This window comes from Pristis pectinata, chromosome X (assembly GCF_009764475.1).
Source record: "Pristis pectinata isolate sPriPec2 chromosome X, sPriPec2.1.pri, whole genome shotgun sequence".
In the NCBI taxonomy this organism is placed as follows: Eukaryota; Metazoa; Chordata; class Chondrichthyes; order Rhinopristiformes; family Pristidae; genus Pristis; species Pristis pectinata.
In genome coordinates, this window is record NC_067450.1 from 260,428 (window position 1) to 275,657 (window position 15,230).

Consider the following 15,230-nt stretch of genomic DNA (forward strand, 5'->3'; position numbering starts at 1 on the left):
AATAGACAGATATAGATAGATAGACAGATATAGATAAATAGACATAAATATATATATAGAGAGAGAGAGAGGGAGAGAGAGAAAGAGCGAGAGAGAGATAGAAAGAGAGAGAGGGAGAGAGGGGGTATTAGCTATATGTTGTAATATTTGGAAAATAAATTAACAGATGATATGTAAATAAATTTACAAATCCTTCCAAACGCGATCTCAAACGGGAACAGTTTTTTTTAAATCCTTAACCCGTCGCCAAACCTCTCCGAGGACAGCCACGCCGTGTCTGGCGTTACCTCCGCGCACGCTGAATGACAGAACTCCCCGAAATTGCATTTGTGAAATCCGTGCGGAGCGAAAAAGAAAATTTTTAAAAAAAATAAAATCCCCACAGATAATTCTTCATCGACTTCAGTCTGGTTCGCGCGTCGAACTCTGGAGGGTCGACCGAACCTTCAGGAGAGTTTCTCCTCGGCCCGGGGAGGGGTTGGGGGAAAGATAGTTTTGTAAATTATGTCCCCGTCTGCTGTTTAAGGATTGCGTTTGGCCGCGTTGTTGTGAAGTTCACAAACAGCTAGATTTCAGATTTAGATGGAGGACTGACAGATCTAAGGCAGTTCAGATCGAAACCACACACACACACACACACACACACACACACACACACACACACACACACACACACACACACACACACACACACACACACACACAAAGAACGAACTGCGCGCTGTGTCATCCCAGCCTCTTCAGACGCCTCCGGGGCGTGTTTGAAGGAATTTAAACCCTAACTTGACCTGGTGCGGTTTAAAACACGAACTGAGAGTGTCCCAAACCTTCCCCGCTCGGCTGAAGTCTCCCTCAAACATGCGTTTTAATTTAAATAAATAAAATCTTAACTTACCCGGCCGTGCACCAGCTTACTAATGAGCGCACAACACATTTTAATTTAACAAAAAAAACTTTAAAAAATACACTGCTGGGGGGAAATTAATCGCCTGAATGCAATTTATTTTAAAAATACTATACATCAGTGGCTACATCAGAACCCGGTCATTAAATCCTTAATCACTGCGGGAATACGGGAGGCGCGTTTTAAATTGCTTCCAGCCGATGGAGAGTTTGGCGCAAATAATTAACTAAAATATGTATTAAATGGGGGTGCAGGAATAGTATTATTTTGGCGTCACTTTTCTCCCTGTGTTAGCAGTCTTAAGTACTCGAGGGCGAGAGATTGCATCTAAGTCTTGGGGCGGGTTCGAGGTAAAACAATTTTTTTTGGTAAATAATGGGAGATACACACACACAAACAAACATATATATATATATATATATATATATATATAGAATTCTGTATGTAATTATATATAGAGAGAGAGGGAGAAATAGAAAGAAAGAGATAGAGAGAGATAGACAGATAGATAGAGAGACAAAGAGAGAGAGATAAAGAGAGATAGATAGACAGACCATTCTCTCTCCGCTGGATCTACCTTTGATTTCGTTTTCCGATGCGTCGGAACTCAGCTCCGGTTCCGCTGCCGCCGTCACCGCCGCCGCCTCCTCCTCGCCGGCTCGCTCCCGTTTCTCGGCCGCCTCCGCCGGCGCCGCCGCCTGTGCCCCGCAGTCCTTGGCATCGCCCTCGCCGCCCCGCTGCCGCTTCCCGCTCTCGCCCTCGCGGGCCTCGGCCCCGGCCGGACGGTCCGGCGCGTAGGCTTCGGCGACGCGGAAGTAACCGGGGACGGCGCCTCCCGCCTGCGCCGCCTTCCGACCGGTGCTCGCCCCGTAGAGGCAGGAAGCGTCTTCCACCTTCACCGGGAAGGCGCCGGGCTCCGGCTCGCGGTCCACCGGCGCCTCGCTCCAACCCTCCAATGGCCCGAGACTTGGGAAACCGGCGAGACCGGCGCAGCCGGAGCTCAGCTCGCCCCGGGAGGCGAGCAGGGAGCAGTGCCGGGCGCCGCAACCGTACTCGCCGGCCGACTGCACGTAGAGATCGGTCATGTCTCGGAAGCTCTCACCTCTGCCCGGCCTCGCCAAGGGATCCATGATGTGGTCCTGGGGTACAGTCCCGTCCGAACCATGACATTTTCAAGTGTGGCGGGAGGGGGAGGGGGTTGGGGAGGGAGGGGGTGGCTGGTCACACACTGCGGGGTGACATACCTGAAGAAGCGATGGGTTGGGTTGGGTTGGGATGGGGATGGGTTGGGTTGAGTTGGGACGGGGATGGATTGGGTTGGGTTGAGGGAGTTGATCAATGGGAGGATATTTTGGCCAAAAAACGAATTAACTATCTTTTCCTCCACGGGATTATTATGGGCCCGGTTTGCTTTTGGGAGGAGGAGGAGAGGGTGGCGGGGAGGTGAGGGGGCGGGGGTGGAGTTGGATGGAGGTGGGGGAGGTGGAGGCCCCTCACGTGACCGTCAGGCCAATGAAATCTGAAAATGGCCTTGAGTCGGTCAACCTCGATGACGTCACTTGGTTCAAGTTGGCCGGCGGGGCGGAGGGCGCCGGAGGTGGAGCCACAGCGGCACCTAGCCGCGGGCGAGGGGCATCGCGGGGTCTCGGAACCCCGTCCAACCCGCTCCCTCCCCACCGCCGCCCCCCTCCAACCCGCTCCCTCCCCACCGCCGACCCCCTCCAATCCGCTCCCTCCCCACCGCCGCCCCCGTCCAACCCGCTCTCTCCCCACCGCCGCCTCCCTCCAACCCGCTCCCTCCCCACCTCCGCTCCCCTCCAACCCCCTCCCTCCCCACCGCCGCCCCCTCCAACCCGCTCCCTCCCCACCTCCGCCCCCCTCCAATCCGCTCCCTCCCCACCGCCGCCCCTTCCAATTTTCCCCTTCACCGCCGCCTCCTTCAATTCCCTCCCTCCCCACCTCCGCCCCTCAATACCCTCTCTCCCTCCCCACCGCCCCTCCAATTCTCTCACCGTCGCTGCTTCCAATCCCCTCCCTCCCTCCCCACCGCCCCCTCCAATCCCCTCCCTCCCCACTGCCGCCCCTCAATACCCTCTCACCCTCCCCACCGCCGCCTCCAATTCTTTCCTCACCACCGCCCCCTCTAATTCCCCCCCTCCCACACCGCTCCCCCCTCCCCTTCCACCTCACACACAAATCCGGCAATGTACGTCTCTCCGTTTGAAGGCAAAACACTCCTGGTCACAAGGAGACTTAAGTAATTTAACGTTCAACTAAAAAAAATATTAATTTCGTGACTTAAAAATCCTTCACCCCCTCAAAAAAAATTCAGAAAATTCCGCGAACATCCGACTTTCATTAATGAACACTCCCCCGTTTTTGGTAAATGTTTTCAAACTCCGGGTTTACCGGTTTCCTCGGCGCCAGGGTTTGAATAACGATCCCAGCGGCAGAATTTGCTTCGCGTAAAACCGATTCTACTGACAAAATTCAGCGCAATTTTTGCCCTTCCAGCAAAGCCCAGTCGTTCGCCCCAGAGGGAAAAAATCTGACTGAACAAATAACCTGAACATTTTCAAGGCATTTTGTGTTGCAAAGATATTCCCAGTCCTTGTAATCATGGTCATAAGAACGGTAAAACCTAAGGCGGTATTTAATTTAAAAAGTAGACGTTTTCCTTCCGCGATTTTATTTTTAAATTGCGAACCCTGTTTTGAAGTTTACGGTCATCTTTCTGGACGGGAAACCGCGCGTCCCCGTCAAACAAAGGCAGGGTGTCCCTCCGAGGCAAACGACCTCCGGGCCTGAGAAGTACCTCGGCAAAGTCTCTGCAGTTGAAGAAATTACGATCAACTTATTATTTTCCAAATGGGGAACTCGAGCGGAATTTCCTTCTTGAAAGCTGTGCTGAATGTTATATATTTCTCTCTCTCTCTCTCTCTCTTCAAATGCGTTGGGAAATGGTTGGGAAAAATGAAAGGTGCTTTTTGCTTCATCTCTTTCTCTTTCTGGTTGTGACTAAGTCTTCCCGAAACCATAATCGCAAAACTCTTTATTTAACTAGAAAGATTATTAATTACAGATTCTTTTTTTTAAAGTTAAAGCTCAATAATTCCTCTTACTGCCGTTTATGTATTTATTTTTAAATTAAATAGGATTTTGCAAGATTTGATTCTAGTTTAAGAACGTACTGGAGACAGGCGCTGCCCGAGACCTCTATACGTTTGAAATTTAACGCGCACAGCCGACTGATATGTACAGAAATATCTGTAAAATAAGTTAATCATATCTTTCTTTTCCCCGCGGTTGTTTTTGCCTTTTTTTTAAAGAAAAGAAGGGTTAACGCTTCTACCCATCGAATAGCGGTTTGCGGACGGTCTTGGCATCAAGGTCAAGATTTTAAAAAGACTTTGAGATAGATTTTGCCGGAAAGCGGGAAACAAATTTCGTTCGGCCGTGGACGAGAGGGGTTGGGGGAAGAGCTGACGGCCTCGGACGCCAGGATAGAGAGAAAGAGAGACGATACAACTGTGTTCAAACTTCGACAGAACCGCTCCAATTCTTGAAGTCATAACGTGAATGAAATCCCACGTTAATTACATAAAAAAATTATATAGAACATCCAAACCTCGCCGGATAACCAAAGGAAGTTTTACACCGTGTGGATTTTTTTAAAAATTAAAACCTGCAAACCTCAAGCAGCTATTCTGTTTTGCGATCTGATTTTTTTAAAGAAGAGTTTGAATTATTAAGAATATTTGATAATGAGAGGCAGTAAAAAATATTGGAGGCTCTTCTGTTGCTGTTGATACGTCTGTTTGCTTTCTGAAGCATTGACTGCAGGTGGTATTTTGGAAATCGCCCTTCTTTCCTGTTTTTGGTGTGTAAAAAAACATTTTAACGCTCTTTGTGCCTGCGAGCGCGCTTGTTTTCGCTGCGTGTGGTTCCCGCGCTCTCGCTACAATGAGGCGGCGCGTCCGGGCGCTGGAACATGAAGAAGATAATTGCAAATTAGAGTTTTAAAAAAAATTAATGGATGGATACCAAGCAATTAAACTGGGGGAGCAATTTACAAAACCCGACGTTAAATTTAACCGCAGCGGGGACGCGGAATTGTACATTGCTCAGGTACTCGGAGGGGATATTTCCTTTGCTCATTTTGTTCGGTTGGATTGTTCTTAATTTTTAATTACTTGCGTTGAACTCAATGTGGAGAAGACGGGCGAGCTAAAGCAGGGCCGGCGGAATTTAGTGAGTCTGATTCAGATTCAAAATCGCCCGGCCTAAAAATGATGTGTGAGTGTTTGTGTGTTTCCTTGCAGCTCTCTCTCTCTCTCCCCCCCCCCCTCTCTGTTGACGTTCTGTTTTCGTGTATCTGTGTGAGTAGCTCGGTGTGTGTGTCTGTGTCGTGCTGTGGGTGCAAACAATTTTGGTGTGTGTCTATATAGTTTCGTTTGTATGTTTCCATATGGTTCTCTGTTCCTCTGTGTGTGTGTGTGTGTGTGTCTGTGTGTGTGGTTCTGCGTGTGTATAGTTCTGTGTGTATGTAATTGTGTGTGTAGTTCTGTGTGTGTATGTATGAGATTCTGTGTGCGTCTGTATGTGTTTCTCTGTGTGTGTGTGTGTGTGTGAGAGAGAGACACTGTGCATGTCTGTGAGAGAGAGTGTGTGTGTTTTTGTGTGTGTGAAAGAGACATGGTGTATGTGTGAATGTGCGTTTCTGTATGTGTGTGTGTGTGTGTTTGTAGGTGTGAGACGTTGTGTGTGAGACCGTGTGTATGTGTTTCTGTGTGTGTGTGTTTTTGTGTGTTTCTGTGTGTGTGTGTGGGGGGGGGGGCTCAGTGTGTGTGTGTGTGCGTGTGTGTGTGTGTGTGTTTGTTTCTATGTCTGTGTGGGGGGCAGTTCAGTGTGTGCGTGTGTGAGAGAGAGAGAGAGTGTGTGTGTTTCTGTGTGTGTGACTGTGTGTGTGTGTATGTATGTCTGTGTCTGTCTCTGTGTGTGTTTGTGTATGCGTGTGTGTGTCTGTGTGAGACCGTGTGTGTGTCAGTATCTATATGTGTCTGTGTGTGTGTGACTGTGTGTAGCCGTGTGTGTGTGCGTGCGTGCGTGCGTATGTGTGTGTGTGTGTGTGTGTGTGTGAGAGAGAGAGAGAGAGAGAGAGAGAGAGAGAGAGAGAGAGAGAGAGAGAGAGAGAGAGATTCCGTACCCCTGTACGTGATGTGTTAATTTGGATTGATCCGAAGTGCAGTCTGCACCCGCAGAATATCTCAGAAGTGAGTGGGAGCGTGCGGGGACTCCCGGCCGCGGCCGCCTCGTCTGACCACAGTCTGTTTACTGTTACTCGATAGTTATTTCATCTCTTGATCACTTATATACATTGCAGCCCCAGGCTGTGACAACCGGACGCTGAGCCGCGTTAGGAGCTGTGATGTCTGCACAGCCACGCTGACCTCTGAGACACCGGGGCAGCTCCCGGAGACTCGCTCATGGTTAATTTAACACGTCTGTCCGCGGTATACACACGCACGTCTCTTTCTCTGCCATATTTATATACCTGTATCTGTACATCTCCCCCTGTTACACACCCGAACCTGCCCCATCCGTCTCAATTATATCTGCCTGTACATGGCGCAGCATAACGTGTATCTCTCCATCTCTGCTGGTAATCCGTCTCCACACACATTTACAGCCTGAAACATTTATCTGCACAACTCCCTCCACCTTCCATTGTAGTGTTCCCAGTTATTTCTGTCTGTCTGTCATTCTATCTGTCTGTCTGTCTGTCCGTCCGTCTATCTATCTATCTGTCTGTCTGACTATAGATCGATCGATCGATCGACCTATCTATCCATCTGCCTCTCTATCTATATTAATCTATCTATCAATTTATCTGTATTATCTCTCTCTGTCTATGTATCTGTCTATGTATGTATGTATATATGTATGTATGTATCTATCATCTATCGACCAGTCTCTGTGTGTCTGTCTATCTATCGATCTGTCTGTCTATCTATCTGTATGTCTGTGTCTATCTGTCTGTCAATGTATCTATCTATCTATCTATCTATCTATCTATCTATCTATCTATCTATCTATCTATCTATCTATCTATCTATCTATCTATCTATCTATCTATCTATCTATCTATCTATCTATCTATCTATCTATCTATCTATCTATCTATCTATCTGTCTGTCTGTCTGTCTGTCTGTCTGTCTGTCTGTCTGTCTGTCTGTCTGTCTGTCTATCTGTCTGTCTATCTGTCTGTCTGTCTGTCTGTCTGTGTCTGTCTGTCTATCTATCGATCGATTGATTTATCTATCCATCTGCCTCTATCTATCTATCAATTTATCTATGTATTATCTCTCTCTCTCTCTCTGTCTATCTATGTATCTGTCTATGTATGTATATATCTATGTATGTATCTATCTACCATCTATCGATCTGTCTCTGTGTGTCTATCCATCTATCGATCTGTCTATCTATCTATATGTCTGTGTCTATCTGTCTGTCAATGTATCTCCCTATCTATCTATCTATCTATCTATCTATCTATCTATCTATCTATCTATCTATCTATCTATCTATCTATCTATCTATCTATCTATCTATCTATCTATCTATCTATCTATCTATCTATCTATCTATCTATCTATCTATCTATCTATCTATCTATCTATCTATCTATCTATCTATCTATCTATCTATCCATCTGTCTGTTTCTCTCTATATATCAATCTATCTATCACTGTCTGTCTATGTATCTATCTATCTATGTATCTATCTATGTATCTATGTATCTATCTATCTATCTATCTATCTATCTATCTATCTATCTATCTATCTATCTATCTATCTATCTATCTGTCTGTCTGTCTGTCTGTCTGTCTGTCTGTCTGTCTGTCTGTCTGTCTGTCTGTCTGTCTGTCTGTCTGTCTGTCTATGTCTCCCTATCTCTATCTTTCCATCTGTTTGTCTGTCTCTCTATCTCGGTCTCTCTGACTCTCTATCACTGTATCTATCTGTATATCTGGCTCTCTCTCTCTCTCCCTTCACCTGCCTGTCATTCTATCTATCGGCCAACCCGTCTGCCTGTGTCCCTGCCTGTCTCTCTCTTTCCGTCTGTGACACTATTTATAGGTCTCGCTGCATTCTCCCAACCCTGCCACACACCGGAACACCTCCCTTGCATCCCTATCCATTTCCATTCATAGCCCGCTCTCTCGGGCCTTACAATAACTATTCGCCTTCCCCACATAGCCAGCGATCAATAACTCAGGGCAAATATAAAAATAAATATATTTTCATGCCAAACTGAACATATCACTGGACCCACTTTTGCATCTAAACTGTTCCAAGCGCATGTTTGAACCTTTATCCATGTTTATCTCCACAGAATGCTACCTGCTCAGTTACATTTGGGTCACACTGTACAATATCTCTCACTGATCCCCCAGAGCTGTGTGCAGTTTTGGGCCCCTTATCTTAGGAAGGATGTGCTGATGTTAGAGAGGGTTCAGAGGAGATTTACGAGGATGATTCCCGGAATGAAAGGGCTGACATACGACGAGCGATGGTCGGCTCTTGGACTGTACTCACTGGAGTACAGAAGAATGAGAGGGGACCTCATAGAGACATTTCTTTTTTTTTCAATCGTTTTATTAGTTTCCAAATTAATACAGATTGATGTATAGCATCAATGTTTGTACATGTAATACAAAGAGATCAGGAGAACGATCATGGCATGGATAATGATAAAGAACAGTAAAATATAAAAAAATCTGTAGCTCCAACAATCTCTTAGTAAATCAATATAATATAAAAGAAAGGAAAGAAAAAGATTTATTATATAAAAAAGAAAGAGGAAAAAAAACCTAATCAATACGAAAAATTATGAGGAATATATCAAACCAAACTAAGCTAAACAGAAAAATTTCAAACAAAAACTGGACTGAAATTTCTCAGTAGAAACAGAACAATATTATGTCGTCAACTCCGTTCCTCTAAGTTGGAAAGTTATTGAAAAGGGATCTACATCATGCGAAAATATTGGATAAATGGACTCCAAATATCTTCAAATTTAAGCGAATGATCAACAGTACTACTCCTAATTTTTTCCAAGTTTAAACATGATATAGTTTGAGAGAACCAATGAAAAGTAGTCGGGGGTATTGGATCCTTCCATTTAAGCAAAATGGATCGTTTGGCCATAAGTGTAACAAAGGCAATCATACGGTTAGCGAAATCAGATAAATGGCCAGACTCTATCCTTGGTAATCCAAAAATTGCAGTGATAGGGTGAGGTTGTAAATCAATCTTCAATACATTTATAAATAATGTTTCATTATGATTTAATTATGAAAATACGTCCAGAATCACTGGACAAAATTAAGAACGAACGGGAATGTGAACTCCAGACATCTTTACCTACAGAGACTTGGAAGAAAATTCTTCATAGAAACATTTCGAATGTTGAAAGGATTGGACAGAGTAGATGTGGCTAAGCTGTTTCCCTTGGTGGGTGAGTCCAGGACTAGAGGGCACAGTTTTAGAATTAAAGGGTACCCGTTTAGAACGGAAATGTGGAGATATTTCTTTAGCCAGAGGGTCGTAGATTTATGGAATTCGTTGCCACGTACAGCTGTGGAGGCCCGATCATTGGGAGTGTCTAATTAGTCAGGGTATCAAGGGATATGGGGTAAAGGCCGGGAATTGGGGCGAGATGAGAGAATAGTTTAGTTTAGCTCATGGAGCTGACTCGATGGGCAGAATGGCCTTCTTCTGCTCCTTTGTCTCGTGATCTTGTGAAAGCAATCACTGCCTTATTCACATACATCTGTCACACCACTACCTCCCCGTCCCGTTTGCCTGGACATCACCTGTACCCTCCCCGTCCCGTGTACCTGTACATCACCTGTACCTCCCCGTCCCATGTACCTGTATATCACCTGTACCTCCCTCCGTCCTATATACCCGTACATCACCTGTACCTCCCCCGTCCCGTGTACCTGTACATCACCTGTACCTCTCCCATCCCATGTACCTGTACATAACCTGTACCTCCCCGTCTCATGTACCTGTATATCACCCGTACCTCCCCCGTCCTGTGTACCTATACAATCACCTGTACATTCCCCCATGTAATGTAGGCCATCTGGCCCGTCGAGCCTGCTCCGCCAGATCTATCCGTGGACTTAGATCCACCTACCTGCCTCTTCCCCATAATCCTTATTCCCTTACTATGCAAAAATCTATTGAGCAATGTCTTAAATATATTTAATGAGGTAGACTCTACTGCTTCCCTGGGCAGAGAATTCCACAGATTCACTACTCTCTGGGAAAAGCAGTTTCTCCTCATCTCCGTCCTAAATCTATTCCCCCAGATCTTGAGGCAATGTCCCCTGGTTCTGGTCTCACCCACCAGTAGAGACAACGTTCCTGCCTCTATCTTATCTATCCTGATTTGGTTCTGTAAGATTCCCTCTTGTTCTTCTGAATTCCAGCGAGGATAGTCCCAGATAACTCAATGTCTCCTCATAGGCTGATCCACTCATCTCAAAAATCAACCTAGTGAACCTCCTCTGCACCGCCTCCAAAGCCAGCAGATATTTCCTCAAGTAAGGAGACCAGAACTGCACGCAGTACTCCAGGTGTGGTCTCACCAGTACCCTGTACAGTTGCAGCATAACCTCCCTGCTCTTAAATTCAATCCCTCTAGCAATGAAGGCCAACATTGCATCTGCCTTCTTGACAACCTGTTGCACTTGCAAACCAACCTTTTGCAATTCACGCACAAGCACTCCCAAGTCCCTCTGCACAACAGCATACTGCAATCTTTCACCGTTTAAATAATAATCTGATCCTCTATTTTTCCTTCCAGAGTGGATGACCTCACATTTACCAACATTGTACTCCATCTGCCAGACCCTTGCCCACTCACTTAACCTATCTATATCTCTCTGAAGACTCTCCGCATCCTCTGCACAATTTGCTTTTCTGCTCAATTTAGTGTCATCAGAAAACTTAGATACATTACATTGGGTCCCCTCTTCCAAATCGTTAATGCGTATCATGAACAGTTGTGGGACCAGCACGGACCCCTGCAGCACCCCACTCACCACTGATTGCCAACCAGAGAAACACCCATTTGTCCCAAATCTCTGCCTTCTGTTGGTTAACCAATCCTCTATCCATGCTAATACATTGCCCCCAACTCCATGCATCCTTATCTTATGGATGTCTTTTATGCGGCACCTTATTGAACGGCTTCTGGAAATCCAAGGATACCATGGCCACCTGTTCCCCTCTATCCACTGCGCTCATTATATCCTCAAAGAACAGTAAGTTTGTCAAACAGGACCTGCCCTTCCTGAATCCGTGCTGTGTCTGCCTGATGGAACCACTTCTATATAGATGTCTCGCTATTTCTTCCTTAATGATAGATTCAAGCATTTTCCTGACTACAGATGTTAAGCTAACTGCCCGATAGTTACCTGCCTTTTGCCTACGTCCTTTTTTAAACAGTGGCGTGACATTTGCTGTCTTGCAATCCACCGGGACCTGCCCAGAGTCCAGAGAATTTTAGTAAATTATCACAAACGCCTCTACTATAGCTTCCGCCATTTCTTTCAGTACCCTGGGATGCATCCCATCAGGACCAGGGGACTTGTCTACCCTTAGGCCCAGTAGTTTGCTCATCACTACCTCTTTAGTGACAGTGATTGTATTGAGGTCCTCACCTCCCATCACATCCATGACATCTGTCTTTGGCATGTTAGACTTGTCCTCCACCGTGAAGACCGACACAAAATAGTCGTTCAAGGCATTGGTCATTTCCACATTACCCAATATTAATTTCCCATTCGCATCTTCCCAGAGACCTATGTTCCCTTTAGCCACCCTTTTCCACTTTATATAATTACAAAAACTTTTACTGTCTGTTTTTATATTTTGTGCTAGTTTACTTTCAAGAAAGCTCACCAGCGCATCTACTTCCTCAGGAGGTTAAAGAAATTTGGTTTGTCCCCTTTGACACTCACCAACTTTTACCGATGCACCACAGAAAGCATCCTATCTGGATGTATCACAGCTTGGTACAGCAACTGCTCTGTCCAGGACTGCAAGAAGCTGCAGAGAGTTGTGGACACAGCCCAGCGCATCACGGACACCAGCCTCCCCTCCTTGGTCTCTGTCTTTACCTCTCGTTGTCTTGGTGTAGCAGCCGGCATAATCAAAGGCCCCACCCACCCGGGACATTCTCTCTTATCTCCTCTTCCATTGGGTAGAAGATACTGGAGCCTGAGGGCACGTACCACCAGACTTAAGGACAGCTTCTACCCCACTGTGATAAGACTATTGATACGATGAGATGGACTCTGACCTCACGATCTACCTTGTTGTGACCTTGCACGTTATTGCACTGCACTTTCTCTGTAGCTGTGACACTTTACTCCGTACTGTTACTGTTTTTTACCTGTACTACATCAATGCACTCTGTACTAACTCAATGTAACTGCACTGTGTAATGAATTGACCTGTACAATCAGTTTGTAAGACAAGCTTTTCACTGGACCTCGGTAAAAGTGACAATAATAAACCAATACCAAAACCAATATCTTCCCTTTCCTTATTAGATTAGATAAGATAAGATATCTTTATTGGTCACATGTACATCAAAACACACAGTGAAATACATCTTTTACGTAGAGTGTTCTGGGAGCAGCCCGCAAGTGTCGCCACGCTTCCAGCACCAACATAGCACGCCCACAACTTCCTAACCCGTACGTCTTTGGAATCTGGGAGGAAACCGGAGCACCCGGACGAAGCCCACGCAGACACGGGGTGGGGGGGGGGGGGGACCGTACAAACTCCTTACAGACGGCGGTCGGAATTGAACCCGGGTCGCTGGCGCTGTAATAGCATTACGCTAACCGCTACACTACCATGCCTGCTATTCCTTATTGCTTGCTTAGTGGCTCTTTGTTGCTTTTTAAAGGTTTCCCAATCTTCTGGTTTCCCACTGCTCTTGGCGACTCTGTATGCATGAGCTTTTATTTCCTTAGTTATCCCAGGCTGGCTCTCCCCACCCTTACTGTCCTTGTCTGTGACTGGAATATACTTCTGTTGAGCACCGTGAAAAATCTGTTCGGAAGTCTTCTACTGTTCCTCAGCTGTACCACCACACAGCCTGTGTTCCCAGTCTGCACTGGTCAACTCCTCCCTCATCCCGTTGTAGTCTCCCTTGTTTAGGCGGAATACTCTGGTTTTAGATCAAACTATTGCACTCTCCACTGCTCTCTATAGCTCTGTAGCGTCCCAGACCACGATGCAACCGGTCAGGACACTTCCAACGGGATATCTATAGAAGCTTGTGGGAGTGTTCGGTGACTAGCTCATCTCCTTCACCTCCCGAGGAAGTAAAGACGCTGGCGCCCCTTCCTTGTGATTGCATCTGTGGACAGGTCGTCTGAGATGTTAACGCCCGGGAGTTTGAAGTTGTTGACCCTCCCCACCGTCGATTCCACCCCCCCCCCCCAATATAGAACCGGCGCACGTTCGCCCTCCCTCCCCTCCCTGAGGTCAACGATCGGCTCTTCAGTTGGGCTGATGTCGAGCGAGACGTTGGTTTCGTGACATCTGTCGACCAGGAGTCCCATCTCGCTCCGGACACCACCTAGGTCCCTCGTGATTTTATGTCAGGTCATCCCCTCCCCCCAATTTCCTGCATCCAGTGAGAACAAATCCAGCCTACCCAATCTCCCCCCCCCACCCCTTTATAACCACAGCCCTCCATTTCAGGCAACGTCCTGTGGTGAATCGCCTCTGCACCCTCTCCAGGGCTGCCACCTCTTTCATGCAGTGTGGGACCCAGAATGGTCCACGGCGCTCCAAGTGCGGTCGAACCAATGTGCTGTACCTGCTGTAAGGTGACGTCCCAACATCTGACGACAAAGGTAGCCGCTGGCTTTTAATTTTAAGTTTCAAATCGTGCCATATTCATCTGGTGGACCTCCTATCAACATCCTGAAAGCTTCAACCAAATTGGTGGGCAAGTCACAGAGCACGACAGCACAGAAACAGGCCCTTCGGCCCATCCAGTCTGAGGGATGCAATATGAGGAGAGACTAAGAGAGATAGGGCTTTACTCTTTGGAGAGGAGGAGGATGAGAGGACACATGATATAGGTGTACAAAACATGAAGAGGAATAGACAAAGTGGACAGCCAGCGCCTCTTTCCCAGGGCACCAATGCTCAATACAAGAGGGCATGGCTTTAAAGCAATGGGTGGGAAGTACACGGGAGATATCAGAGGGAGGTTTTTTACCCATAGAGTGGTTGGGGCATGGAATGCGCTGCCTGAGGCGGTGGTGGAGGCAGGTACATTGGTCAAATTCAGGAGGTTAATAGATAAGAATATGGAGGAATTTAAAATAGAGGGATATGTGGGAGGAAGGGGTTAGAACCTAGAAACATAGAAAACCTACAGCACAATACAGGCCCTTCGGCCCACAAAGCTGTGCCGAACATGTCCCTACCTTGGAAATTACTAGGCTTACCCATAGCCTATTTTTCTCAGCTCCATGTACCTATCCAACAGTTTCTTAAAAGACCCTATCGTATCCGCCTCTACCACCGTTTCCGGCAGCCCATTCCCCGCACTCACCACTCTCTGAGTAAAAAACTTACCCCTGACATCTCTTCTGTACGTACTCGCCAGTACCTTAAACCTGTGTCCTCTTGTGGCCACCATTTCAGCCCTGGGGAAAAGCCTCTGACTATCCACACGATCAATGCCTCTCATCATCTTATACACCTCTATCAGGTCCCCCCTCATCCTCCGTCGCTCCAAGGAGAAAAGGCCGAGTTCCCTCAACCTGTTTTCATAAGGCATGCTTCGCATCCCAGGCAGCGTCCTTGTAAATCTCCTCTGCACCCTCTCTATGGCTTCCACATCCTTCCTGTAGTGAGGCGACCAGAACTGAGCACAGTACTCCAAGTGGGGTTAGATAGTCTTAGGTGAGGTTTAAAGGTCGGCACGACATTGTGGGTCGAAGGGCCTGTATTCTGCTGTGCTGTTCTATGTTGTAATGACGCACCACGGTTATCCGTCTGCTCCTTATGTATCCAGACACCTCTGAATCCGGGTTTAGCATTATTTAAAAAAGACTCCAGAATTACTAGCTGACTTGGGCAGCCCTGGAATATTGTAAATCAACGGGTGTAGAAAAGTAACACAAGGATAGACAGGCGCAACCTTGTCTCTCCTGGCAGGGAGGAGCAGGATCTGAGGCGGTGGATGAAATGCGGACCACGTTCCGGGAATGTG

The 15,230-nt window shown here is 46.7% G+C and overlaps 1 protein-coding gene across 1 annotated transcript in view; it reads right to left on the bottom strand.

Annotated features, from left to right (window-relative positions):
- Nucleotides 1–2,034, bottom strand: part of LOC127566896 (homeobox protein Hox-C10-like) — a 5,980-nt gene extending 3,946 nt beyond the window's left edge. The window contains exon 1 of the mRNA XM_052009417.1: nt 1,482–2,034. Within this exon, the coding sequence (XP_051865377.1) occupies nt 1,482–2,034 (553 nt within the window). The remainder of the gene's footprint in view (nt 1–1,481) is intronic.
- Nucleotides 2,035–15,230: the final 13,196 nt, after the last annotated feature.